This window comes from Bipolaris zeicola, assembly GCF_000523435.1.
Source record: "Bipolaris zeicola 26-R-13 unplaced genomic scaffold scaffold_118, whole genome shotgun sequence".
NCBI lineage: Eukaryota > Fungi > Ascomycota > Dothideomycetes > Pleosporales > Pleosporaceae > Bipolaris > Bipolaris zeicola.
In genome coordinates this window covers 1-24,811 of record NW_006912167.1, presented here as the reverse complement: position 1 = coordinate 24,811, position 24,811 = coordinate 1, and the positions used below count along the sequence as shown (strand labels likewise).

At 46.7% G+C, this 24,811-nt stretch overlaps 9 protein-coding genes across 9 annotated transcripts; 5 read left to right on the top strand and 4 right to left on the bottom strand.

Annotated features, from left to right (window-relative positions):
• Positions 1–959: 959 nt before the first annotated feature.
• COCCADRAFT_100765 (uncharacterized protein) lies at positions 960–1,139 on the bottom strand (the record flags this gene model as incomplete). Its single annotated transcript, XM_007715852.1, has 1 exon — positions 960–1,139. A coding segment is annotated over one exon (180 nt), but the record flags the coding sequence as incomplete, so codon positions are not given.
• An 835-nt stretch (positions 1,140–1,974) lies between these two features.
• Positions 1,975–2,907, top strand: COCCADRAFT_27658 (uncharacterized protein; the record flags this gene model as incomplete). Its single annotated transcript, XM_007715844.1, has 1 exon — positions 1,975–2,907. The coding sequence occupies one exon, from the start codon at positions 1,975–1,977 to the stop codon at positions 2,905–2,907; it is 933 nt and encodes a 310-aa protein (XP_007714034.1).
• Positions 2,908–4,782: 1,875 nt separating this feature from the next.
• On the top strand, positions 4,783–5,426 carry COCCADRAFT_27657 (uncharacterized protein; the record flags this gene model as incomplete). Its single annotated transcript, XM_007715843.1, has 3 exons — positions 4,783–4,875; positions 4,966–5,133; positions 5,325–5,426. 3 exons carry the CDS (start codon positions 4,783–4,785, stop codon positions 5,424–5,426), a joined length of 363 nt encoding a protein of 120 aa, XP_007714033.1.
• A 453-nt stretch (positions 5,427–5,879) lies between these two features.
• Positions 5,880–7,096, bottom strand: COCCADRAFT_6482 (uncharacterized protein; the record flags this gene model as incomplete). The annotated part of the gene is made up of 2 exons (XM_007715839.1): positions 5,880–6,716; positions 6,770–7,096. The coding sequence occupies 2 exons, from the start codon at positions 7,094–7,096 to the stop codon at positions 5,880–5,882; spliced, it is 1,164 nt and encodes a 387-aa protein (XP_007714029.1).
• A 755-nt stretch (positions 7,097–7,851) lies between these two features.
• Positions 7,852–8,991, top strand: COCCADRAFT_6481 (uncharacterized protein; the record flags this gene model as incomplete). Its single annotated transcript, XM_007715838.1, has 1 exon — positions 7,852–8,991. The coding sequence occupies one exon, from the start codon at positions 7,852–7,854 to the stop codon at positions 8,989–8,991; it is 1,140 nt and encodes a 379-aa protein (XP_007714028.1).
• Positions 8,992–11,683: 2,692 nt separating this feature from the next.
• COCCADRAFT_100744 (uncharacterized protein) lies at positions 11,684–13,442 on the bottom strand (the record flags this gene model as incomplete). The annotated part of the gene is made up of 2 exons (XM_007715851.1): positions 11,684–13,163; positions 13,219–13,442. The coding sequence occupies 2 exons, from the start codon at positions 13,440–13,442 to the stop codon at positions 11,684–11,686; spliced, it is 1,704 nt and encodes a 567-aa protein (XP_007714041.1).
• Positions 13,443–17,956: 4,514 nt separating this feature from the next.
• On the top strand, positions 17,957–19,938 carry COCCADRAFT_38272 (uncharacterized protein; the record flags this gene model as incomplete). Its single annotated transcript, XM_007715850.1, has 5 exons — positions 17,957–17,981; positions 18,039–18,233; positions 18,287–19,399; positions 19,451–19,561; positions 19,616–19,938. 5 exons carry the CDS (start codon positions 17,957–17,959, stop codon positions 19,936–19,938), a joined length of 1,767 nt encoding a protein of 588 aa, XP_007714040.1.
• Positions 19,939–20,263: 325 nt separating this feature from the next.
• COCCADRAFT_6478 (uncharacterized protein) lies at positions 20,264–21,842 on the bottom strand (the record flags this gene model as incomplete). The annotated part of the gene is made up of 6 exons (XM_007715837.1): positions 20,264–20,502; positions 20,589–20,718; positions 20,771–21,104; positions 21,163–21,385; positions 21,433–21,556; positions 21,618–21,842. The coding sequence occupies 6 exons, from the start codon at positions 21,840–21,842 to the stop codon at positions 20,264–20,266; spliced, it is 1,275 nt and encodes a 424-aa protein (XP_007714027.1).
• A 1,145-nt stretch (positions 21,843–22,987) lies between these two features.
• Positions 22,988–24,394, top strand: COCCADRAFT_6477 (uncharacterized protein; the record flags this gene model as incomplete). The annotated part of the gene is made up of 6 exons (XM_007715836.1): positions 22,988–23,161; positions 23,213–23,285; positions 23,345–23,638; positions 23,695–23,812; positions 23,866–23,930; positions 23,976–24,394. 6 exons carry the CDS (start codon positions 22,988–22,990, stop codon positions 24,392–24,394), a joined length of 1,143 nt encoding a protein of 380 aa, XP_007714026.1.
• Positions 24,395–24,811: the final 417 nt, after the last annotated feature.

The following is a 24,811-nucleotide window of genomic DNA, read 5'->3' as shown; positions in this document are numbered from 1 at the left end:
TCGTCTGTGGATACTTTTGTGGAACTTCAGGGTTCAAACTTATCGCCCCACAGGTTGGTTGCCTACCTATTCGTCGGTGATCACCGGAACAAGACCTGGCCCGTGGTCTTAAGCCTTTCAGAATGTCTTGTGGGGTTTTCGACTTTTCCTGTTCCTAACTCTGCTCCGGCGGGGTCATGCATCGGTACGCACTCTCGCCGAAAACGCCGATGCAGCCCATCAAGCGCATCTAGTGTACTCCTTCGCATCGTACAGCTCTCACGAGGTCACGTTTAACCTATTTTGGCTACTCATCTTGTGTGTTTTCCCATTCAATCAACCAAGATGCTCAGGGCAGCGTATATCCTTCCCATAATTACGTGCAAGAGTAGCTGCCTCTGAGAACTTACGTAGAGAGTCATTCTTCTAATAATATTCATGCGCAATCTTTTAGAGTCCAACTCCCCGCACTAAGGATCTGGTTATGTCTTCAAGCTGACTTCGCAATGCTCTACTTTTGATCACTTCTTGTCGAACATATTGAACTTCTAGGCTCGAAATTCTGAGTTTGCTATGATTTCATTGATTCAATCCACATGAGTGGTTTTGGTGTGCTTTCATGTTATACTTAGTGTTAAGAAGAGCTTACCTAGTAAGTGTTCGGCGGGGTAGTACGACCACAAGGAGCGCGGGCCCCGTCAATCAGCGAAACCTTTAGTATATGGATGTCAAAAGCAGTCTGTGTTTGAGTTGATTCAACAGTATGTCTGGCCGCGCATCCACCGCTAAATATGCTGGCTGAATATCGATTACCATTGGCATGCAATGCGATGGGCTTCTACGCTTGTCCGTGCCTTATTCTCCTTGATTGCTTCCGTTTATCCCTCCCCCCCACTCATCGTACCAACGAATTAGCATTCCCAGTTCCGTCCAATATGTATCTTACGTTTTTAGGACTAGTACATCCTCCATATATCAAATCATACATCGCCAATCACCAGACGACCTGCCGTGACTGGAGTACTTAATGTCACGTATCTAACTCCTCTATACTGCTTCGTGGTCACAATCGATAAAGAGATGTCCAAGAGGCATACGAATTGCACTCTATAACGAGTCGTTACAAACGGTGCAGATGTTGTAGGTACTTTCCAAGGGGTTTCCAACAGTGATCAAAGAGCCTGCTTTGGATGTGACTAATAACCAAGCGGCTTGTAATGAGATCGCATTGAAAGGAGATAGGATTATGATTCAACATGTAGAGGGTGAGACTTAAAGCAAGCAATCCTATAGTTACTGTTGGGAAGCAGCGCTGAAGGGAGGTGCATTTAGCCCTATATTACTTTGTGAAGCCGTTACTGAAACTGCATACGCCTCTAGTGGAATATAGGATGGAAATCTTACTACAGCTGTTCGAAACCATTACTCACGAACAGAAGCCAGGAGGAAGGTGTTGAATCACTCAAGTAGGCCACTTCGTTTCCCACATTGATCGATGCTGAAAAGGTATAGTGTTCATTGTTCTTGTCCTATCATGATTTTCATGATATCTGGCATCAAAGAGGGGAACTGATGCACGAGAGCTATTCTATTTCGGTGAAAAGCTAACCAGGTACCCTAGTGCAAAATGGAACACCGAGATACCGGTGGCTGACAAATTTCGCAGATCCTGGAGAAGTTCCGTTGTCCGATATTCGCGATATTTGACTGTTATGGTGTGAATGATTACCGATTGTTTCTATGAACCTCCGCCAGTATTTGTACGCAGATGGACGCGATGATGTACGGTACATATGGCTTACACACTAGTCACGAAGGTGATTCATCCCCATCTTCAACGCGACCCTTGTCTAGTGTGCTTTTGGTCAGATTGACTGAAACTATAACTGCGGGAGCATCTCCCGCGAAGATTGAAAAGTATTCCAGCTATTGTGCATCAGTTTCTTTCATCGAATCACCCTCAACTAGCTTTGATACATTCCGCACCGCCAAAAGATGATTTTCAACCAGAAAAAGGTTTTCAATCCTGATGAGCAGATACCTGACCTATTGGGGAAAGTTGTTCTCATTACCGGAGGAAACAATGGCCTAGGGAAAGAAACTGTAACTCAGCTTGCAAAACACAACCCAGCTAGAATCTACCTCGGAGCTCGAAATCAAGAAAAAGCACAGGCCGCCATCGCCGATATCAAGAAAGAGATACCCGAGGCAAACATTATCTTTCTTGAGATAGATCTTTCATCTTTTTCCTCCATAGCTAGAGCTGTGCGAGTGTTTTTGTCAGAGGGGGATCGGCTCGACATCCTTGTCAACAACGCCGGTATCTTTGCGTGCCCACCGGGTCTTACGGAAGATGGCTACGAGATCCAATTCGGCACCAACTATATGGGCCCAGTCCTCCTTACAAGATTGCTTTTGCCCTGTTTGGAGAAAACAGCTGCAGTTTCAGGCAACGACGTGCGCGTTGTCTTTGTGAGTTCAGCGTTGCACACCCTTGCGCCTAAGGAGGGCCTGGTTCTCTCCGAGGTCAAAACTACACTTGAAAAGATCAACACGATGGCTCGCTATGGTCAATCAAAGCTTGCTGAGATGTATTTCGCTCGAAGCCTGGCCAAAATCAACCCTGTGATCACAACAATCGCAGTCCACCCAGGGGTTGTTCGCACAGGCATTATGGACGGCCCAATGTCAAATCCCATCATGAAGTGGTTTTTGCGGCTTGTAGGAAACGCAACATCTGTCGATATCCCAACAGGGACGCTGAATCAATTGTGGGCATGCACGGTACCACGTGAAACAATTACAAACGGTGGGATGTACTACCCAGTTGGCAAAGAATTCAAGGGGAGGAAGGATGCACGAGATGAAGATTTAACTAAGGAATTATGGTCATGGACAGAGTCCGAACTGGGAGGAATAGAGCTATAAAGCGCAAATACATAAAATGATTCATGTGAGGTAAACAGTTGTAGGCACCTAATTTAGTCACCAGTAGACTTTCCAAAAGTCTCTTTTATCACTAGCGCATAGTGGAGGGTGCAATTAACTAGCGCGAAACGTGTTCCGTATATGACGCGCAATAAGAGAGATAAAGTTTTAGGGCAGTGAAGCACCCGGTTGAAGGAAACGATCGGCGCGGGTCGCGCAGGGTCACGTAACTACTCTCACCAAGAGGGAATATCTAATTAACAAATAATGTGCTAGTATATCTTCAGGCTATTAGTCCCTCAATGTAGGTAGACCCTACTGGAATAGTAATATCCTCATGGAATTCATCCAAGCATTCCTCACTCAACACACGATCGAATACGTACATTCTTTTCCCGAACATGGGCAAGCGCACGAGTATTCCTCAGTCAGCCTATAGTACAGAGAGTAACATTTGATGAGCTGAATTTTTATATTTACGCACACACAACGGTTCACCGAGATCATGTTTACATATCTGTCGTTTTCGCAATTCAATTGGAGCAGCGTCCCTTAATAGATCGCCCTTTGGTGGCGCGCCAACAGTAAGTGCCAACGATGCTGCGCAAAAGATTTAGGATGACTTCATGGCTTTAAGCGGAAATGAGGATCAGTAGAGATGATAGTTTTCTTGCGGGGATGAGGATCCACGAAGGAGTGAGCTTCGCAAAACCTAGTAAGACTTCTTGATCATAGTGTTTCAATCTTTCAATATCGAGATCGTGAACAAGGGGGAGAGTGATCATATTCGTCAGCCCGTTGACTATGTCTCTCACCCAATTTCGCGGCTGAAATGACATCATAATCGTATGTACCCGGTCCAATCTCTACTCCCGTCTTGCTCCTTCCGTATCACTCCTCCCTCTTATCATCTCGTTAATTCTGTTCCCAACATGGCTATGGCACCACTCGCGTCGAGTCTTCTCATTCCCCTAAAAAATGACTTTAACATTTAAATAATTCGAAGGGACTTCGATTTTTACTTCAAGGAGAGAGATGACGAGACATAGATATGGTATCGTCTTACTGAATACTCATTAGGACGGTGTGGACGTGCCTGTAAAGTTGAGGGCAAGAGCCGTAATTATGAGCATCTTAAGTAAGCGCGAAACCGTCAGTTTTCCACACATGAAGCGTGCTTATTAATAGCAACAATGGATGTTGTAAGTTTGCAAAGCATACTTAGATCTCACCCCGGATACTTCCACCGGTTATATAATTAGAATGCTGCCAATCGGTGTTTTTTGGGGGACGGGACTCGAATAAACCCTGTTACCATAATAACGCATATGAGTGATTGGTTCAGCAATCTGTCCAGGCCAGATGGATACGATACTGCGAATCGCATTTCCTGTTTCAAGCAGCGCATAAAGTTTTAATATTATACCGATAATGACCCCATACCAAATATTTAGCCAATGGAGGTCCAAGCCACAGTGCACGTCCCTAAACCTGCCATGTTCGCGAATGACTGCAAATTAGCTTAATTGCGAGTTGTCTAGACAGTATCGGCGAGAATGGATCAAAGCACCGCTCCTTGCATCTCGATAAACTCGTTGACTGGACCTTTTGCATTCTATTCAATTTTTGTGTAATATAGCAAGAGGAAAAAACGATGCTTGCATAAGGTTAGATGTGATAAGGCTAGTAGGCGAGTAGACTCGCCGCCCATTTTAGGGTTACGGTCTCACGTCAGAATACCCAAGCTTCCCATCCGTGTATGTGCGTAGTTGTCCAGTTCCGTGCATGTATATATATAAGAGGGAATTCTACTGTCTTTTGTTTTCTACCCAAGAGTTGCCCAGAACCGTTTAAATTCGAACCTTGTCAATCAAAATGAGATTTGTTTCCCTCTCCCTCACGCTTGCGTTCGCAAGCATGGCCCTTGCCGCCCCTACCCAAGTAGTTGACGTAACCAGTGGTACCGAAGTATGAACTCCTAATTTAGACCACATATTCATGTGTGAACTTCCGTCTAACTCTTCTTTTCAAAGGACACTGGCTGCGATACTCCAATAGGGCGTTTGCTATGCGCGTGTCTTGTTGCATGCACACCGTCCAACGCCAGCCCCACACCCGGACCGCCCACGACACCCGACACGTCAGATACAACCTTCGGAACCCTTCAACTTCCGAGTTGCCACGACGTTTGCCGCACAAGTCATTGTGACGAGGACGGAACATGCCGTTAGTCGTTCACAAGCATGCTGCTTTAGATATGTATTACCGACCGACTCAGATCTACGCAGTGCTATACAGAACCATACAAAATGTAGTCTGCTAGCTAGCATATATCTCTTCTTAAGAAAGTTGTTCACACTGGCATTTGTACCCTCCTGTCAATGAGTGATATCTTTGCCTATATATTGTTTGTGTAGCGCTTGTGCATCGAAGTGTACCTGGGAAGCAGTGACCAAACACCTCACGCACAAGCTGCTTATCTAATGATAGTTGTAGACCACATTTTATGGAAAAAGTAGTCACAAGGAATCTTTGGTCGAAAGACTCGTCTTTAAATCAAGTAGTATGAATTGCCTTTGTCATTCCCATCTTGAACAATAATCATCTACCTCGGGACTTGAAGAAATGGTATTCAATTGTCTACTAAAAGATGTGGCGAAGGAAGGTGTAGGAAGGACGAATATGTTTTGAGTGAATAAGCTGCTAAGGTAATAGTCACCATCACCTTCTCTTTGTGTTTAGTATGACCAGTCCGCATAGCTGAAAGACGTTCTTCCCAAACATATCTGAGAACACACGTTCTTCCGAATGGCTGATGATAACGATGAAGATCACACCCAGAAATTGAAGACTCTAAACGTCTTCTATGGTGCCCGTCAAACTACAGAACACCCGGTTCGATTGAGGAGATGTCCAACGCCAAATTTGCTCCAGGAATCCACCATCTATACCAGAAGGTTATATGGACATGTTCAGTTTGTGCTCATATTTCGCGCCCACAGTTCAACAAGGTCAATATGAATCGCATTTGCGACAGCGTATCCTCTTTGCGATATGGTTTTGAGTAATTGGAGGATAAGATCTTGGTCTTTTTTGTAAGAGACACGCGCTCCTGCGATCCGAAGTGGGATGAAGAGCAAAAGGCCAGCAAGACCATGATCAAGCAATTCCTGACCCAGCCGAAGGATCTCATTCATGTGCATCTCGATGCTCGATCTGTTCAGTATTGGAGCCGGCGGGGAGCCAGGCTGGTTCCAATGCCTGTGGTAGTCGTAAGATCCTGAGAGATAAATGCTCATGGCGTGATAGTATGTTCTTGCTACGACAAGATCAGCATCCACCTCGGAAGTATCTTTTCCCCATGCTTCCGCACATATCCACCATTGCTGCAACCCTTGCTGCAACTCAATACCCTCATCAGCAAGCATTTGAGCCTGTGGGCGATGCAAGTTGGACTGTAGGTATGTTTCTTCAGTTTGGGCAAAGCGAAGGGTGCGCAGGCTCAAGTCACAGAAATGCGGCAGCATATCGAACAGTGCCTCTTTGGGATGCCACAGCCTTTGGCCTTCTTCGCAACTCCACCATTGCGATAGCGCATTAGCCCACTCAGGCTCACTCAGAAAAGTAGGCTGCGAATATATCAAAGCCCGGGCAATCTCGAAGATGCGAGTCGTGAAAAAGAAATTGCGCCTATGGCTAGCATCTGCATTTGTCAGCAGCAGATATGCTGGGTGCTGCAAACGGAGGATGGCACACGTGCCATTCAGGAAGTGTGAAAGCCAGTCCGTGCCACTGCTGTCCCGCATCAACTGTCTGGAGTTAGTATGATGGCAATTCTATCTTGGCGTTCGCCTCGACGCACCTCGAATAAAGCTAGGAAGAATGTTGACCACAATAGAGCAGGGCCCGCGAATGAGTTTGAAGTGATAGCAGTCCTAACATGTTTCACAGCCTGACTAAATGAGTTCAGAGCTTGAACTTGGTCCTTCCTCACCCCTGTTGTGTTAAGCAACAATCTTTCCTGTTGAAAACGATGAAGTGAAGCAATAGCAGAGACTGCACTGCTCAACGCAGGCGATTGATGCAAAAAAAGCTGTAATTCGCTTTGCCATGACGCGTTGTTTTTAGTGAGGACGTTCATGGGTAAGAAAGAGTGGAAGAAGTAGGCCAGATCGCGATCGAGGTCCATCATTGGCTGAGCCTTACTACTAAGGCTCTGTTCAACAAAGACGACGGCCACTGGACGACGTGTGGAAAACACACATGACTGCTTTGTTCGCTTGCAATAGTCACAAGGAGCACCACCGCAGCACTCATTTCACGTCAGCACGGGAAGTTGGCGACACGAGTTGACTCACCTTGATCTTCCGCTTGGCACATGCTTCACATCTCGACTTTCGCGCCCGGCGGCCATCAAAAGGCCCTACACTAGACCCCATCTGCGCCCGATGCTCAGATTGCCCTGATAGCGGAAAGAAAGAATGTTCTTTTCCTAATTGCCAAGACCAAAGATCAGCCTTTTTCGAATATGGGAATGAAAGAGCGCACTTGCGGCGTCGATTCGTTTTGACTCTGCCTGGAGAGGCGCAGCCAACGAGGCTCCGCACGCGCGCCTTCCCCGATTAGGGAATATTAGAGCGCTCTCCATATTCGCCTAACCTTCCCGACGCGGATCTCGACTAACCAATCTTCAGCTTGAGAGGACCAGACTATCATCATTTTGTCGGACACGAGTAATGTTGAGGCATGGACGTTTTCCATACAGCAGCGTTCTCTATCAGCTTGTCTCCAAATGGAAATGAAAGAGCGCTGCTACGTGTCAGTGGCATTTACTGAATGTGCATGGAGTTGTTTCTATAAAGCGACCATTCTTTGCAAGAAGCAGTTTCATGCAACCAAGTTCATCTTGGAATTTACTTGTGAGATCCCTTTGAGCTATTCACCATGTACACTTCCCCCGCAACGATCTTAGCCTACGTGGCAATGCTTCCTCTACTTTCTGCGGCAAAAATAATCATCGGACATGTCGGCCGGGACAACATTACAGTTGGGAGCGCATCCATGCTCTTGACGGACACGAATCGCCGGGATCCTTATATCGACGATGGACGAAGCCGCTCCATCATGGTTTCAAGCTTTTATCCTGTCCTGGATTGTACGAACAAAACAACCAAACCTTATATGCCGCCTCAGACAGCTGCTTTCATGGATAAGAAATTCTCAGTCTACGGCCTCCCCAACGGAACATTCCCGTCTTTCGAATTCGAAGCATGCGATATGTCAACAGCCCAAGATCCATGTGCTACACCAGCTCTCCCACTCGTGCTCTTCTCTACTGCACTAGGTACCAGCAGGTATCTGTATAGCATTATGCTGCAGAGCATCGCATCTTCAGGATATCTAGTTGTTTCTATCGACCACCCATACGATGCCGATATCGTCGAGTATCCTAATGGAACTATCATAACTGGTGTTGATATTCCTGACGACAAGGTCAATCAGACAGTCGTCACCCGTGCAGATGACATATCGTTTGTCCTCAACAGCCTACGCAAAAGCCATGTTTCTAAGAAACTGTTCCCAGTCCATACAATACTTCAAAAATTCCCTCAGATGACTGTCCTGGGTCATTCTCTCGGAGGCGCGGCTGCAGGAGCAGCGGTACTGCAAATCCCTTCTGCGCGTGGCGGCATCAATCTTGATGGAACCATGTTTGGTCCAGTCCTCGATAGGGGCCTTGATAGGCCCTTCATGCTAATCGGTCATGCCAACAAGACGCAAGAAACAGACCCCTCCTGGAAGACAATGTGGCCAAAACTGCGAAGCTGGAAGAAGGAAATTGAGGTCCGCCAATCGGCGCACTATTCATTCTCTGACCTTCCGACACTTATGACCGCGTTGGGACTTGGAAGCGCGCAGGTGCCGGCCATAGGTGATCTGCTAGGTACGATTGAAGGGAAACGGATGATGCAGCTTACAGTTGCTCATGTCGTTGCTTTTCTGGATTTCACCCTCAAGTCTCGCGGACAGAGAGGATTTGCCGAGGTGGCTAGGCGATTCCCAGAGGCTGTAACTATCACCTGAACGCTCTGTTTCTCCACCAACATGTGACTACATCGTCTTTGTTGTCGAAATTTTCGCCTGCTGTTAGAACTTTTGTCAAAGTATGCTTCTTTACCGTAGATCTTCACGCAACAAATAGCGTAACTATGTAATAAAACTGATCGAGCTTAGTAAAGTTGTAAAATTCCTCCATTTTTGCACCTGGATATATTTGGCGCTGCGGACAACCATCGCAAGACAACCTATGCAAAAAGTCCCGACTTGACTGCTTACTATGTGTACAACTTATGAGCAGCTTAAACGCTTTATGGATTATTTGGTTAGTACTTTAGATATTTATCTCATGCGAAATCAAAACTGACGTGGCCATGGTGGCCTTTGACCTCTGAGTGATCTTTGGCGCACTTCAAGCATAAGTGAAAACGGCACGAAGCTGACATGAAATCAATCACGCTGGGAAACAACAAAGAATGGAAAGGCCTCGGAGCGCATCGCATGGTAGAATAGCTTCAAAGGGCAAAATTGTTGGACAAGAAAGAAAATCTGGCAATGTCTCACTATCGTGCACCACTCATGGACGTTTAGGCACGTGAGTAATCTTAGTCAAGCCTTTTCTGAAGAAAATATGATATCTAGATAATGTGTTTGGTACGACCTATCTCCAAACTCATCTATGGAATTCCAGCATCTATTAGAAGAATGAGTTAGATAAAGTTACGCATAAGGAGACAACTTTCTTACCTATCATACGCAACCCACCCTCACTAACTAGAGGCTTGAGGGGTATGTTCACATCCTGTGGTAATAGGTTGGCAGACATCGTTTCGGGTTCCACACGGAACAGCTGTTTAGATCGTTAGCAATACACTTACTCAAGTTTTAGGAAAGATACAGTACCCTCGCAATGATTACTACAGCATTGATTGTTTACAGGATCACATGGGCCTATATTGTTTACTGAATAAAGAGACCTCGAAAATTTTAAGTACTTACGTCCATTGATAATACATTGGCGCTCCTGAAGCTCGGGTGGGATAGCTATAGCCGCCACAACACCAATGACGGTAGTGATGATAGTAATGCACTGCTGGTGTATGTTAACCTCTCACACTTAGGCTCTGATAAACAGGAGGATATCGGATGTGAATATGTAGAGATGGGTTGCTTTATTTCAAGTAGTGTCAGCGAAGCAGGTATTTATATTCTGCATCAACAGCCAAGATCTTACGTCTCGTCCAACACACCCTGTCGTCCCTTAATCATTGTATCTACTACCACGATCAAAGATTATCAAATGATTAGAATAAGTTTCTTCCGAAACCGAGTAAGCGCTATCTAGCTGTATTGAAGTTCCATGGTGAATTAAAAAACCCCGTCGAGCTGCATTTTTCCGTTTGTCGCCTGAGTGTATAAGCCCTAGCTGCAGGACATGTGGCAGTTCCCATAACGGCCTCCGATATCTGAGCAATTGCATACTGCACTATTGATTACAAGTTTCGTACTATGGAGATAAAATAATCATGATTAGACTCTTTTTCACATCACTTACACATTATTACCGAAAAATACCACGCTATTCTTAGCAACCACAACTATATATAGTATAGCTCGTACTCTCTACACCGGCCTGGATCCATGTACGTCAATTCTGCCATATAGCATAGTGAATGGGAGACCCAGCAAAAACCTCGATTGAAGTTACGATTCGCAATCACTAGGAACGAACTATGTTAATACGAGCCGTGGTGACCTGTACCTCTATGAGTCTGGAACGCTTACTTCCACAACGGGGGCGCGGGCTTTACTAGATCCGTCCGAGCTAGGCTTTATCCAGGAGTGCAAGTACCCGAGCCAAGTTGAAGCGTTGCTCAACGTACCAATCAGTCAACTCGAGTTGATAGACAACAAGGCATGATGCATACTGCTCCTACCACTACTACTAAGCATCGTGCGTTTCGGCAGTACTCTCTGATCAGTGTATTTTGGCGGTCGTATTGTCGTTTCGCAGAATCTTAACGGCTTTGATTCTATGTAAACTCGTCAAAGCTAGAACAAGGAAAGAGATTGAGGTCGGGACCTTATGGAAGGTCAGGAAGAGCAAAATGTATCAACGAAACGCTATTGTAGTATGCGCAATCAACTAGAGAGTCGATGCTTTGTGAACATCTTTCATGGTGCCTAGATACATCTACCGATTGCTGACCATTCGGAACCGCCGGGTCGTAACTGTGCCACTGGTACTAAAACTCATTCCCTTCGGCTCTGTATTCCCTATGGATGGTCACTCCCCTATGCCACGATCGCTCGGCATTCAAGACCATGACACCTATGAGCACTAGCTGGAAGTATTGAAATGTTAATGATGGCGCTTCTTTTCGTTGTCGTTACTTGAATTGCTGTTGAGGCATAAAATGTAGGAGCTCTCTCTCGACCCTTTCGGATACAGAATAGATACGTAAGCAAAGAGAGTATTATCAGACAAACTTTCTAGGATTTGAAACGGATGGCTCGCGGAACTTAAGCCAGACTTCCTCTGAGGCTTACCAGTGCATCTTAGACTAAGACTTATACGACAATTACCAATTTGTCAAAGCTTAGTCGTTTCAACCAGTGCATCGGAATCACAGCTAACGAACACTCTTGATATCCAATAGTTCCTCTATGCCAAATAAGTACATATATGGAGAAAAATACACACCGTGTACCAATGGACTTAAAATTCATCAGCGTCGCGCGGATCATGCTCCTCCCAGTATTTTTCGTAGGCCTCCCATGTCTGACTTGGAAACGCAAGCGGTACTGTGATGGGCGCGAAAGGAATCTTGGCTTTGTCGAACTCTTCAAGACGGGCCTTGGTCAACGGCCTAGACTTGTTGACGCTATACACGGAAATGCGATGGCATGAGCTAGTGACATGCAAGCCCCAGTTCCACGCCGTTCGGACGTCAGGAGGCTGTGTGTTCAGTGCGTTGTCCCAGCATCGACATACAATCTCAACCCAGCCTTCAACGTCACACGGTAGGTCGAACTCGTAGGTACGCCAGGTCCACTTGCGCTTCTTTGACATGTTTTCGACAGGGACTGTGTACCAGTTAAACCCGCCGTCTGCCGAAAGCTCAACGCGTTCTGGCCATCGACCGCCGCCAGAGTAGGCCCAACCCTTGCATCGTATCTTGCCGTTGTGAATGACTACCTGCTTTGTCCATGGCGACATTATTGCTGAGCTGACTGGCATTTCTTGAATCTGAATCCCGTCTGTCATTCTCAGATTATGCTTGCCCACTTGCTGAGGAAAATAGAGATACTCTTTGCTTTGCACAGGCGCCCGTGATGGCTTTTCGATGGCTTTAATCCGATACACCCACTTGACACTTCTTGCACCAATGTAGCCCAAGACAACAAGTCGGAGAGGATAGCCATGAATACGAGGGAGTGGCTCTCCATTCATCTCCCATGCCAAGAGGACTTCGTTTGCCTTGACCTTAGACCAAGGGACGCTGACCAGATAATTCATGACTTGGTCATCTTTGAAGTAGGTATCGGCGCCATAGAACTCAAGGTGTTTTCCACCGTCGATTAAACCGCCACATGCCTTGATGACCTTTTTGAGGCTGATGCCCACGTAGCTAGCGGTACTGATCGCACCTTCCGCCCAAGGCGCCTGTGGAACTTCGTCGCCTTGACCAGGATACTTCAGAATCTGCTCAATACGTCTCGTGCCGGAGCATTGTATCGTCACAACTTTCTCGATGCGAGGAAATTTGGTCTCATCCATGAGCTCATCTAGAGTGAACGAACGTGGTGTCTTGACAAGGCCGTCGATCATGAAGCTATAGTCGGCTTTGTCGATAATCGGGATCCCGCCGTGGTTTCTGACAAAATGCAGTGAGTTTGGTGTAATCTCTTTAGCAGTAACGAGGCGTTTAGGTGGTTCTCCATTATATGGGAATTGTAACAAGTGAAGCATGTCAGGATGCTTCTCTTTCATAACAATATTCCAGGAGTCGTCTGGGATTTGAGTGAGTTCGCCACCGACAGCATGATGCCACATCTTCCAGTGAGTTCCAGGAAGGACAGGGTTCGTTCCCGGAATAGGGCCTAGCTGATATTCTGGATTTGGTGGGAATGTTTGCGCAGTCAAGATCTTATGTGCCGCCAGCTTCTTGTCAGGATGGTCTTCCCACTCTACAAACCTACAAACGGCTTTAACAAATCGCTTGAATCAAAGCCCTAACTTTTACCACTTACCCTACCCAGCCCTTCCTTTCGCGAGCAAATAGCTTCTCACAATCACCAACGGCCTTGATAGCTTCTTCATCCTTGGTCAGCTCACCAAATACTTGGGGAGGTATTTGGAACGTCTCGGGGCCAGTCATGTCAAGAACAGGGAGGCTCGCTCCGGCCAATCCCTGCTCAATCTTCCACTCATCCGGGCGATTGGTGATTCCCTCTTGTGTCTTTGTTTCTGCCATTGTTTCTTCAAATGCAATTCTAAGCGATATTAGTGAAAGGAAATGATTATTCACAGAAGCAATGGAAAAAGATGGCAGGCATGATGTATTTACGTTCTTCCCCTCTGCTGTCAATAGACCGAGCAACGCCGACGACGTCATTTGTCTGTGCCTACGGACCATTGGCAAGATCCGGGACCCATTGGGTACGGTTGTTAGGTTTTATTGGCTGCTGCTGGTTTCATGCATGGACTTTCCATGAAAGAAGCTTGATTTGTTACTTTTAGTAATCCTCTAGTTCGAACGCTCAATTGGTCAAGGTGGGGTAAAAAGACACCCTCGCATTAACAAAAGCCGCATTAAGAAAAGCAAAGTAAGCTTAACTTATTAATGACCCCGAATTGCACTGATCTTGGATTCGAATTTGTGTGGAGAGTGAACACTTTCTACAACAATATATTACTGAATGAGTAATGCACTAAAGAAATACAGTAGAGCGCTGAGTTTTCACCGAGTTTTTCAGAGTTATGTTTGATTTCCTTTCAAAGTTCTATACACTGCTTTGCTTCTTTTATCAACGGGTGGAGTGTTGATAACCCCGCATCGTCCAGCGGCGCAAATAGCACCACCGGCAACCCCAGGCCGCGTAGTACCTTAATAATCATCCCAACAGTTCATGCGTAGATAAGAATAAGGAGCTTCGGGCGATGGTTATTACTCGCGCTGGCGGTAATCTAGAATCTTGTCAATCACGTCATTACCTCGATAGGTCTGACATGCTCAAACTATGTTTGTGATGCTTGCAATAGACTAGGATTGTTAAGATAGTGTTTATTCTATCAACAAGCGGATGGTTTCGCTGAATCACGATACGATAGGACCGGGTTACACAATACAAGTATGGCTGGGCGGGGCTTATATTTAGTTTGTCTCTGTGCGCACAAGATCTTGGGTTGTTATATAAGGAGCTGATAACAATTCTCGTTTTGAGGAGTCCATACTAATAAGACTTTGGAGCTTAGTGACCTGCGCTAGCAAAAAGGATACTGGTTCAAGATCCCCATTAGTAAAAGGTCCAAGGCTTAGGGACGTATGCGAAGAGTAATGGTAGGTGTTATTTCTGTATAGTCACACAGAGGTTAGAGTCTCTGGCAGTTTCGTTATAGCATCCAGATAGCTAGGTATACCACATACTGAATTAATTGCCCTAAGCAGGCCACTCTTACGTACCGACTTCTTGGAAAATCTATATCTTCCGAAGCTACTCAGCTAACAATTTACACTGAATGTTTCGGTGCCACCTCTGTTAATCTCACTATGTAGAGCATCTACTTGCGTAGCTATTTGGCAATAAAGACATGTTTACTGCTTGTATTCGAGATATGACAGTGATAGTTCGCTAGATCTTCATATTTGGGATTGGCAGGCTCGGCTAGAATGCGCGCGACGTGGCAGGAAGTAGTCGTGCTTTTCTATTTACTGGTTACAATATCTAGAGAATACCTCATTGCTAAACAGGTTCGTCTTAGCAGAACGATGAACCTATTATAGAAGGTAAGTTCCTTACAATGGTCGCAATGGTGGGATATGGGTGGGCTGTACACTTTCATACTGTAGGTGTCATTAGCACAAGTGCATCGAGGAGGAGCCTTATCCTTTGACTTACATCTACAGCATCTTGCTGCATCCATGGCGCTTTAATTCATGACTATATTTGGTATTCAGACATGTTCCAATGTAAGTCAGGCTCCGTCTGCGATCCTGCAGTCTACGCAAAATTCTTAGGCTAACTCAATAACATTCTGTAGGTCAGTAGCACTCGGTTGAACGCTGCCTGGTTTCAGGAAAAAGCGGCTTCAATAATCTTGGCAGAGGGATTGATCTATTGCCAGTGACGGATGGTACCGTCTCGGGAAGACTGGCAACTAACAGTATAAGTACGAATCTTGATAAAATTGATAGGAGCCAAAACATTCAACGCCGGCCCGTTCGGTATGCAAGGACACCGAGAAGGGACCCGGAGCTGGGAGCTGTCGTGACACTGGAGTTCTTCAGTATCTCAAAACTCGAGACTGAAGCTCAACTCAGCTTACTCAAAGGGTAAGTACTCAAAAACGCGCCTTGCTCTGCAGGCGTTGCTATGTTCGTGATCACGCTATGTATATGCGACCGCGAAAGTGCCTGGTTCCCGCATGTAGGGCGAATGGTCCGGCATATTGCCAATGTGATCGACGATCCAAGGCGATAGTGTAACAGTAAAACTAAGCTAGATAAGTGGCGCTCACATGGGATTATGGGTGTGTTTGCTGTTAAGCAAGCTTGGTCACGTGTCGGCATGCGAGTACCATAGTGCAAAGGCCACATTACGACTGCTTATATTGTTCTTGAGGCTCTTGAGACTCTGGATGGAGATGACAGCACTGGGTCAGATACGTGTCGGATATCTTGAGACAAAGAAGGCTAGGTTCACTCTCTCGAACAAGGTGTTGTGAGCGTGTGGGGTATAAAACCAGATTTCCATCCACCTGGCTGAGACGGTGGCAAACTCTGGGAGTCGATGCTGAAGTGCACGTGCGCGTTCTCTGTGAGGACTTCCATTCAAGCCATCGATAATATAAAAAGAAATATTAGCGTGATACTTCTATATGAGGGCACATACTCTTTAGCCAAAAAAAGCGGCTGACGCGGAGGTATTGTGAGGGATGCCTCCCTTCGGTTCCAACCGCTCGGTCCACCGCGCCAGACTCGGGCCCATCACTTACTTTAGCCCTATTTCAAAGCGCTTTGGGAACTACTCCAACCCTCCAAAAAAGCATATTAGCTAGTATTTAGATTAATCGTTCAATGATTGGTGATCACGATTACACAAGCTAATGCGCTAACCGGTCGTCATCGCTGGACAAAGAAACGATGATCTATCTTTCCACTTTCCCACCTAGTCTGATTTCAGTGTCTTGTCTCAGCTTTTAATAGCCTCAATCATGTCCACCAACCCAGCCGAAGCGTATGCTGAGAAGCTAAGACATGAACGTAAAGCGAACCCGATTATAATTAACAATTTAGACGAAAAAGTTACTGCAAGTAGGTCCTGGCCCTACAGTCCTGTATTGAAAGCATTCATTAGAGTAAAATTACCTGAATGCACCAGGATCATCCAAGTAGTTCCTTTCGGAGCAAGTGCGTGGTGTAAGACCTTTCGCATTGATGCGAAGTTGGAAAATGGCGACCTCAGGTCGTACTTCATCAAGGTAATCTCGTTCGCATCTTGAATGATGTCGATAGCATTGATGGATAAATACAGTATGAAGATGGCGAGCCTAGTCAACGTATGATGTACGGCGCTCTCCAATCTGACTCAGTGTACTCGCCCTACACCCCAGATAATGTCCCGAAGCTGATTGGGTTTGGAGAGTTCAAACATGAACCATGCACATGGTTCTATGTATGCGAATTTCACGATACCATTCCCAAGGTGCCAGAAGTTAGCAAGTTGGTCAATATGGTTGCCAAAATTCACTGAACCAGTATGAGCAATTCTCCAACAGGTGAAATTGAATTCGACACGCCAACGCATCTTGCCAACATTCCCAAAGATAATTGCTGGCAAAGTACGGGGGAATTGTTCTTCACACAGTTGATGAAGTCAGTGTATAGAGCTAATTAGCATGAACCCGTATGTCTGGCCCGATTACGCCGTGACCATGTCTTTGGTACATGGCCCTATGATGGAGTTACACGAAGCCTCCATGCATCCATTCGTCCCGAAGCCCTTGCAACATGGCCAAGAAGCTTGTTATCGCCTGCCGAGGTGCTTGTTTACTGCTTATATCCAGTCAAGCAATTGCCATGCGGGGTAGTTCGGTGCTACTCTCATAGCGCCGGGCCCATTGCCTATTCTGCAATTCACCCCGTCTCGGACGATGTTCTGCGCCGCGCAAGCTGCCCGAAGATTACTGCTGCCCAGTGTAGCATTGTTCACCCGTGCGAGACATCATTTTAAGTCAGCTTCAAGTTTCGTTAAGGTTCTCTTCGCAATTGGACCTTCGGTGGTTGTTAGGCAAGTGCACATTGAGATAGCAGTTAGATACCACGTTGTGAGGCGCGATACAACATGCCGCGGTAAGTTCCCATTGACTAACAACGGTGTTCCTAATAGCTTGCGCGGCTCCGGACGCTTGTGTCGTGGGTCAGCCAATGGCACCTCCGGGGTCTCGCCACAGGCATCGGCCAGAACACATTCGTCTCCCGTCTCCGTGGACTTGAGCCCCTGAGGGAAGCTACAGCCCTCACTAGCACATATACCCCGCAACGGGCTTATTGTGAGAGGCCGGACGGTACCCCACGGGGTCAAGATGGCCTTCTTGCGATGTCGCCGAATTGAAGTCTACGTTCCGAATCGGATCTAGTCCCAGCCAGGCGGTGATTTAAAAATCGGTGCATCCAACCTTGAACAGTTGACATCTAACCCTTGGTCTTGCCTCATTGTTCCAATCGCTCCATTTCCACACTTCTGGGTTTTCACTCACATTCAGCTCATGACGGTGGATACTAGCAGCTCCAGTATGTATTGTCGCGCGCTAGGGTTGTTCATACTGTACTAACCATGTGCTCTATCAGATGGCTCGGAGCATGTTTGTTCGTCGAAGCCGACTGCTGTGGAAGTTGAACAAATAAAAGTCGACAAAGAAGGGCCTGAACACAGAGATTATTATGAGAAGAATAGCCTACGAACAAGTGGCGATGGCGAAGATCACGATAATGAGCCCCCAATGACCTTTAGCCGCATTATGAGTTTGATTGCGATGGCCTTTTGTGAGCGGTTCTTTTGCTTCTACATACCAACAATCTCACTAATTTGCGTCTAGTGTGGACTGGCAGTCAGATCCCTGTCTACCTGTTCGGTGGTGTTCCTCCGTACATCTATGGCGACATCGGTGGTAATGATCGATGGATCTGGTTCATCCTTGCAAACCTCCTTTCGTTGGCTGCAGTGTGTCCTTTTGTAGGATCCATCTCTGATATTGTCGGCCGTCGCTGGGTTGCCATGATCGGAGCGATGTTCCTCATCCTCGGCATGATTGTTTGCTCCACTGCCCACGAAATGAACATCTTCATCTGTGGTATGGTGTTTGCAGGAATAGGAGCCGGCATCAACGAATTGACAGCATTGGCTGTGACATCTGAGCTGGCTCCTACTGCGCAACGCGGTAAATACGTTGCCGTCCTTGTTTTCACCATCATTCCATTCTGTCCATCTGTCCTATGGGCGCAGCTTATTGCCTCACATTCGACCTGGCGTTGGATTGGACTTTGGATTGGACTCTGGGCTTTCATTGGCCTCGCCCTGGTCGCATTCTTCTACCATCCACCACCACGTGTTAACAGCCAAGGCATGAGCCGCAAGCAGATTCTCGCTGAGATTGACTACATCGGTGGGTTCCTTTCCATCGCTGGAATGCTCCTCTTCATGATGGGCATGCAGTGGGGAGGCTACCAGTATCCATGGCACAGTGCCCATGTTCTTGTGCCCTTGATCCTCGGCGCCGTGCTCATCATCGCTTTCGTCGTCTGGCAAGCATATGCAACACATCCCATGTTTCCCAAAAGACTGCGACAGGAACCACGTATCTTAGGTCTTACTCTTGTCATCACCTTCATCTCCGGAGCTAATTTCTTTTCCATACTTATGTTCTGGCCCACGCAAGCATTCAATGTATACGGCCATGACCCAGTTGGCGTCGGTATCCGCGGTATTCCAGTCGGCTTCTCTATCCTCGCTGGAGCCTGCATTGTGCTATGGCTGCTATCTCTACTTCGAGGCCATAACAAGGAGCTTCTGATCGCTTCTTCTATACTCATGACTGCTGGTTGCGGTGCCCTTGCCATTGGCCGAGTGGATAATTTGCATCAGCTTTGGGGCATTTTAGTTCTGGCTGGTCTTGGAATCGGAGGTATCGTGGTTCCAGCATCTATCATATGTAAGCTTTTCTTTCATCCATTGATAAAGAGTGCGACACTAACAGTAACAGCGACTATCATCTGCCCCGACGATCTTATCGCTACGGTCGCCGCCCTTACCCTCGCTGTCCGTGTTATTGGGGGGTCAGTTGGGTACTGCATCTACTATAATGTATTTATTTGTAAGCTTCTTCACTAGCAGCGCCGAAAAAAAAGCACTCTAACTCTTCTTATAGCCAAATTTGTGCCAGCGGCGACCCACTATATTGGTGGTGTTATGGTCACAAAACTCAACGTCACCTCACCCTCTATTATTGGTGAAGCAATTGGAATCACTGGCAGCTCGCTTCTACCCCTGCTCAAAGAGCTTCCGGGAATTAAGGGTGTACCTGGCGCATACGAATTAGTGGTGTACGCCGGCCAACTTGCGTATGCAGAGGCATACAAGTATGTGTACTACGTTAGTATTGCTTTTGGCTGTGTGAGCGTCATTTCAGCCTGCTTCCTAGGTGACATCTCCAAGTACATGGACGACCATGTAGCAGTTGTCATGCACTAGTTACTTGCAGAATTACCCTATATACCCAAAATGCAAAACAGAGTAAACTGCACTCTCCACTATGTACAAAGATGACTTGAGTGAAGACGAAATAGAATTAAGTGTCACGTCTAATTTTAGCAACCTCTTTAGCTAATACATATTACCAAGGCCTCACCCTATATTGATGCGATTTTCTATCTAGTATAGTTTAATTCGCCAACTGGCGGCGCGCACGGCGTAGGAACTAGGAAAGTAGGCGAAAGTTTTATAGTATCAATACAACGAGGGAAGGCTTGAAGGTAAAATATTCAACTATCATGTTCGGAAAGTGTAGAGTCGTACTTTACACCGCACTTCCCGCACCGGGGAAGGCCTTGAACAGGGATTTGTCGTATTTGACAAGCTCGGGGCATCCAAGCTCTGCAATGATTGGGTCTAGAACAGAGGCCAACTTTTGTACAGCGATCAAGATATTGCCAAACAATCCGCGGAGAATGTCAGGAGCACCTTCGCTAGCTGCCTGGAACGCAAGGCACATTAGGTTGTTTCCCTCAAGAAGTGTTTGCGCATTAAAAACGTTGCCTAAAGATCGGTGTAAGAGGTCAGTATTTGTCTCGCATATGGTTCGTACAGTGATTACGTGCCTGTCAAATCGTCGACATCAACACCAGTGAACGAGTTTGGCTGGCCGGTATTTCCACCAATTCGGATCAATTCGGGGTGGGCTACTTCAAGCGAAACGGCTTCAGCAGCGAACGAGAGGATGCTGTAATCATCACCGATGACGCGGCGGTACCACTGTGATGAGCGTTAGCGATTACAGGTGGATAGTGTTACGATGGGTACTCACGTTTTCAGGGATCTTCTCTTGCCCACGAGCCCACTTATAATTACCCTTTTCCCCAGTAACACCCTGGAATGACATGAGTGTCTTAGCATCGAGGTAGCCCTCGGGGTTCTCAGCGGTGTGGTTAGCAAAGAAACGGTAAGTGAACTGATACGTGGCGGGGTTTAACGCAAGGGTTTGCAGCGGGCCTGAGAAGTAATGACCATTCGTAGCGATAGAGTGCCTCGTGCGATCAAGGCGGAACGCGGTCAGGACGGGAATATCAATGCCGTTTTTGCCAAGAGGCATAGAGAGGAGCTGCTCGAAAAAGTCCAAGTTGAGGGATACTGGGTCACCACTACTAGTAATGAGTTATCCTGACCATGTAATAAGAGGAAGAAGATTGAATGACATACTTTGAGTACAAATCCGATCGCGTAGGCGATCCATCAACCTCGAAGCGGTTATGTGATGCACTCAGGCCCTGTGGTTCTCTGAGGAGGCCGAGTGATGAGATGGCACCGCCTAAGAGCCCACCAGTCTTAGGTTTACCACCGATAGAAAAAGAGGTGAGATCACCTGCCATGACAGCGGAGTAGACTGCCAGAAATGCCGACAGATCTAGGCCCATACCAAAAACTAACGTTGTTAGCACTCCGTAGATTAGAGTGCAAAGGCATGCGAACCCTCATTGGCGGCGGTAGTCATTTGTGTGATTGTGGAGATGCCATTTCGGGGAAGATAACCATGATTTGCCATAACATTGATACCAGGACAAGGTCCACGGAGATCATTGGGGCCTGGCGCAATCTGGTAATGAAATCATTAGCAAACGCAATTCTATGTTGTGCGTCTTGACAGGGCGACTCACGTATCTATGGTCACCGCTAGTACTGATGCGCTGAGCCTCTGCATTGAATGCACGCTTGACGTGAGCACCAGATCGCTTACTCTCTAAATCTCTTGAAATCCTCTCCGTGAGAGCGGTGATTTCCACAAGCGTCGTTCTACTGATGTCGCCTTTGAGCATGCTCGCAGGAAAGGCGAAAGTCGCCAATGAGAAGAGCGTTGCGCTACATAGTACTGAGGCCTTCATGGTTGAAACGATAATATCAGATGTGAAAGAGTGTAAAGGAGGGATGTGAAGTTGGAGCGAGGAAGATCCGGTCAGCGACAACCGGGGATTATTCAACTTTCATGTTGGCAAATGAGTGCCGCGCGCACATAGGCCGCTATGATTTTCTCCTGAATATTGTCGATAGAGATGCCAATCTGGGGTCAGGTACCTTCTAGCACAGTCTTAACAGCCCGCTTTACTTACTCTAGATTGCAGTGTGGAGGGCCTAAGGCTGAGAGATCGTCGTGGGTCCTCTCTCTGCGCGTGACGCGATTGGGCTAGAGCCACACTAGAGGTTTGCAGATCGTTGCGCGATGTCTTCCATGCAAGGGCCTTAGATCAACCGCGATCCGCTTGCGCAAGCCACAAATCAGTTCGTTCCTAGATCTACTAGATCTAACGATTCGTGTTAGGGAGAACAACGCCCTCGAGCGTCATGGCTGGATCCTTGAGGCATGTATTCCTGGCCCTAGTGGCTCGTCACGGTGCCTAGCATCTGTCTATAAACCTGCCGGCAATAATTTACCGGGCCAAGAAGTATCCGAGACTAGCGGATTTGGTCTACTACTAGCGGGCATAATCTCTCCAGGGATGACTAGACCGTTGTCTATCTTATACTACTACTGGGTCTATCCCAGCCCAGAGTGACCTCAATTTCTGAGTATGCAGGCTGCCTTACCCGGTGTGAGCTTGTTAGGAGAGTCGCATACAAGTTTAAATCTCGCTCAGAGAAGTCCGCACCGCATGATTAGCGGAGAACGATGCTTTGATTACCATTGCCCAACAGCCAAGCCAGTGTTGCCCGATACCCACGTACTATTATAAGCGTCCCCACAAGCATCTGCCAAAGAGTACGCTTCATAACTGCCGCACCGTTCTGTTTTAAATCATAGGACACGTCTCTCAGCCGAGTACCCACTACTGAAGGAAAAGGGTGAACACCGGCCACTATCGGGACGGATGACGTCTATCCGCAATCCTATCCTCAACATCATTCGATATAAACTTGATCCTTGTCCCGCGTTACCATCGTACCGCCAGGACCGCTGTTGGATTTTGATATAGCACCAAAGGAGCATTCCCTTCAATTCCTTCTCCTTTTCGCTGCTCTAGAGTCCAATCCAATGGCTGCCTTCGAAAGTTGGGTTAGTAACCCAGACGAGAGCAATGGACCGCTTATGTCCGTCGTTACCTGGTCGTTGGTCTCCGTCGCTGCTGCTTTTTTAATCCCTCGGCTTTTGATTCGCCAGCGTCAAGGGAAGCTGTGGCTAGACGATTGCACCCTTATTGTTAGTTGGGTAAGTGCCACAGCATCACAAAGACAACAGCAGTCAGCTTATCCAATAAAGATCCTACTTCTGATCCAAGTTTCCATCAACCAAGTATCTATCAACCTAGGCTACGGAGGACATACGCTTGACCGTAATACACCAAAGGCGAGTCGTACATTTTACACCTGAGATTGCTAATCTTTACGCTAGTTGACTTGCGCAATCTTGATAAATTAATGTATATTGGCGGAGCCGAACTGACGATATATACTATCGCCATTGCGCTGAGCAAGATCTCTTTTGGACTTACTTTGCTTCGGCTGACGGACGGATGGGTCAGACTCTACGTTTACTTTGCGATCTGTACCCTGGCGATTTTTGCTATCCCTGCTACCATTATACCATGGGTGCAATGCAAACCGCTAGCTAAAACTTTTGTAGACTTCATACCCGGCGAGTGTATCAATAAGCACCCCTCAGTCGTGTATGGACGTTTCCAAGCTGGTGAGCAGACAGTTTCAAAGTTTGTACCTTGATTCCTTAGCTGACTTTCGATGCAGTTTGGTCAGCACTTATGGATGTATCTCTTGCTATATTGCCATGGAAAATCCTTTCAAACCTGCAAATGCGCACCGCAGAAAAGATCGGTGTATGTATCGCTATGAGTCTGGGAATACTGTGAGTTCATGCATTGCTTGACTAGATTCAATACTGAGCTAACTTCGTTGAAGAGCCGGAGTCACGTCGATCATCAGATCCACGTACATCGAGAAATTGACAGTACAGGATGTATCATGTGAGGTATTTCAAGAGATGTACGGATTATTGCTAATAGCCACAGATGAATCGTACAAATCTATCATATGGGCAGTCGCAGAGTGTTCCATGGCCATCGTGGCTACCTCAATCCCAGTACTTCGTGTCGTATTCAAGCATGCGCTCAACTCTGCGATCGAAGGCTACACTGGTTCAAGTAGATGCAAATCAAGAAACAAATCACGATCGTACTCTTCCAACCCTGCGAGCTCGGGGAACCGGATGAGCACACGACAATCGAGCAAAAAGACACCAGAGATAACGATTAATGGAGAATACGGTGAATCTATGGAGGAAGTGTTCGGACGTGGATCAAATAGATCACAGAACGATGTAGAGCTAGATGATCTGACAGTCAACGAGGAGACTAGGCACGTCACTACTTCGTGTCCAGAATCTCCACCAGACCATGCTGAGCGCCATGTACCAAACTGGCCCGTATAGGTTACCCTACGATTTTCGTGCACGAGGCGACTAGGTAGCTACGCGAAAAGTGGCTTAGGAGACTTATTTCGTAAAGTACCTATTAAAAGGAGAAAGAGATTTACTATCTAAGAAGCATTTGCTCCTATGTACAAAACAATACAGATATAGAAAAGAACACTAGTCTTCTCCTTATATCGTGTTCAGCCTTTGTATAATGTCACTATTGTATATAAGCAACAGGTTCTTCGGCGTGGCCCTTATAATGATAAGACATAGCTTCTAGAACTACTCTGTTAACCTATTCCATTATCAAATTTATAGTCTCACTGAATAATTACACAACGTGGTTCACAGGTGAGCGGCCACCCCAAGTGAGCGGCCACCTCCCCATCAGCGCGCTACCGTCAACACTACAACGCGACATGTCTCAACCAC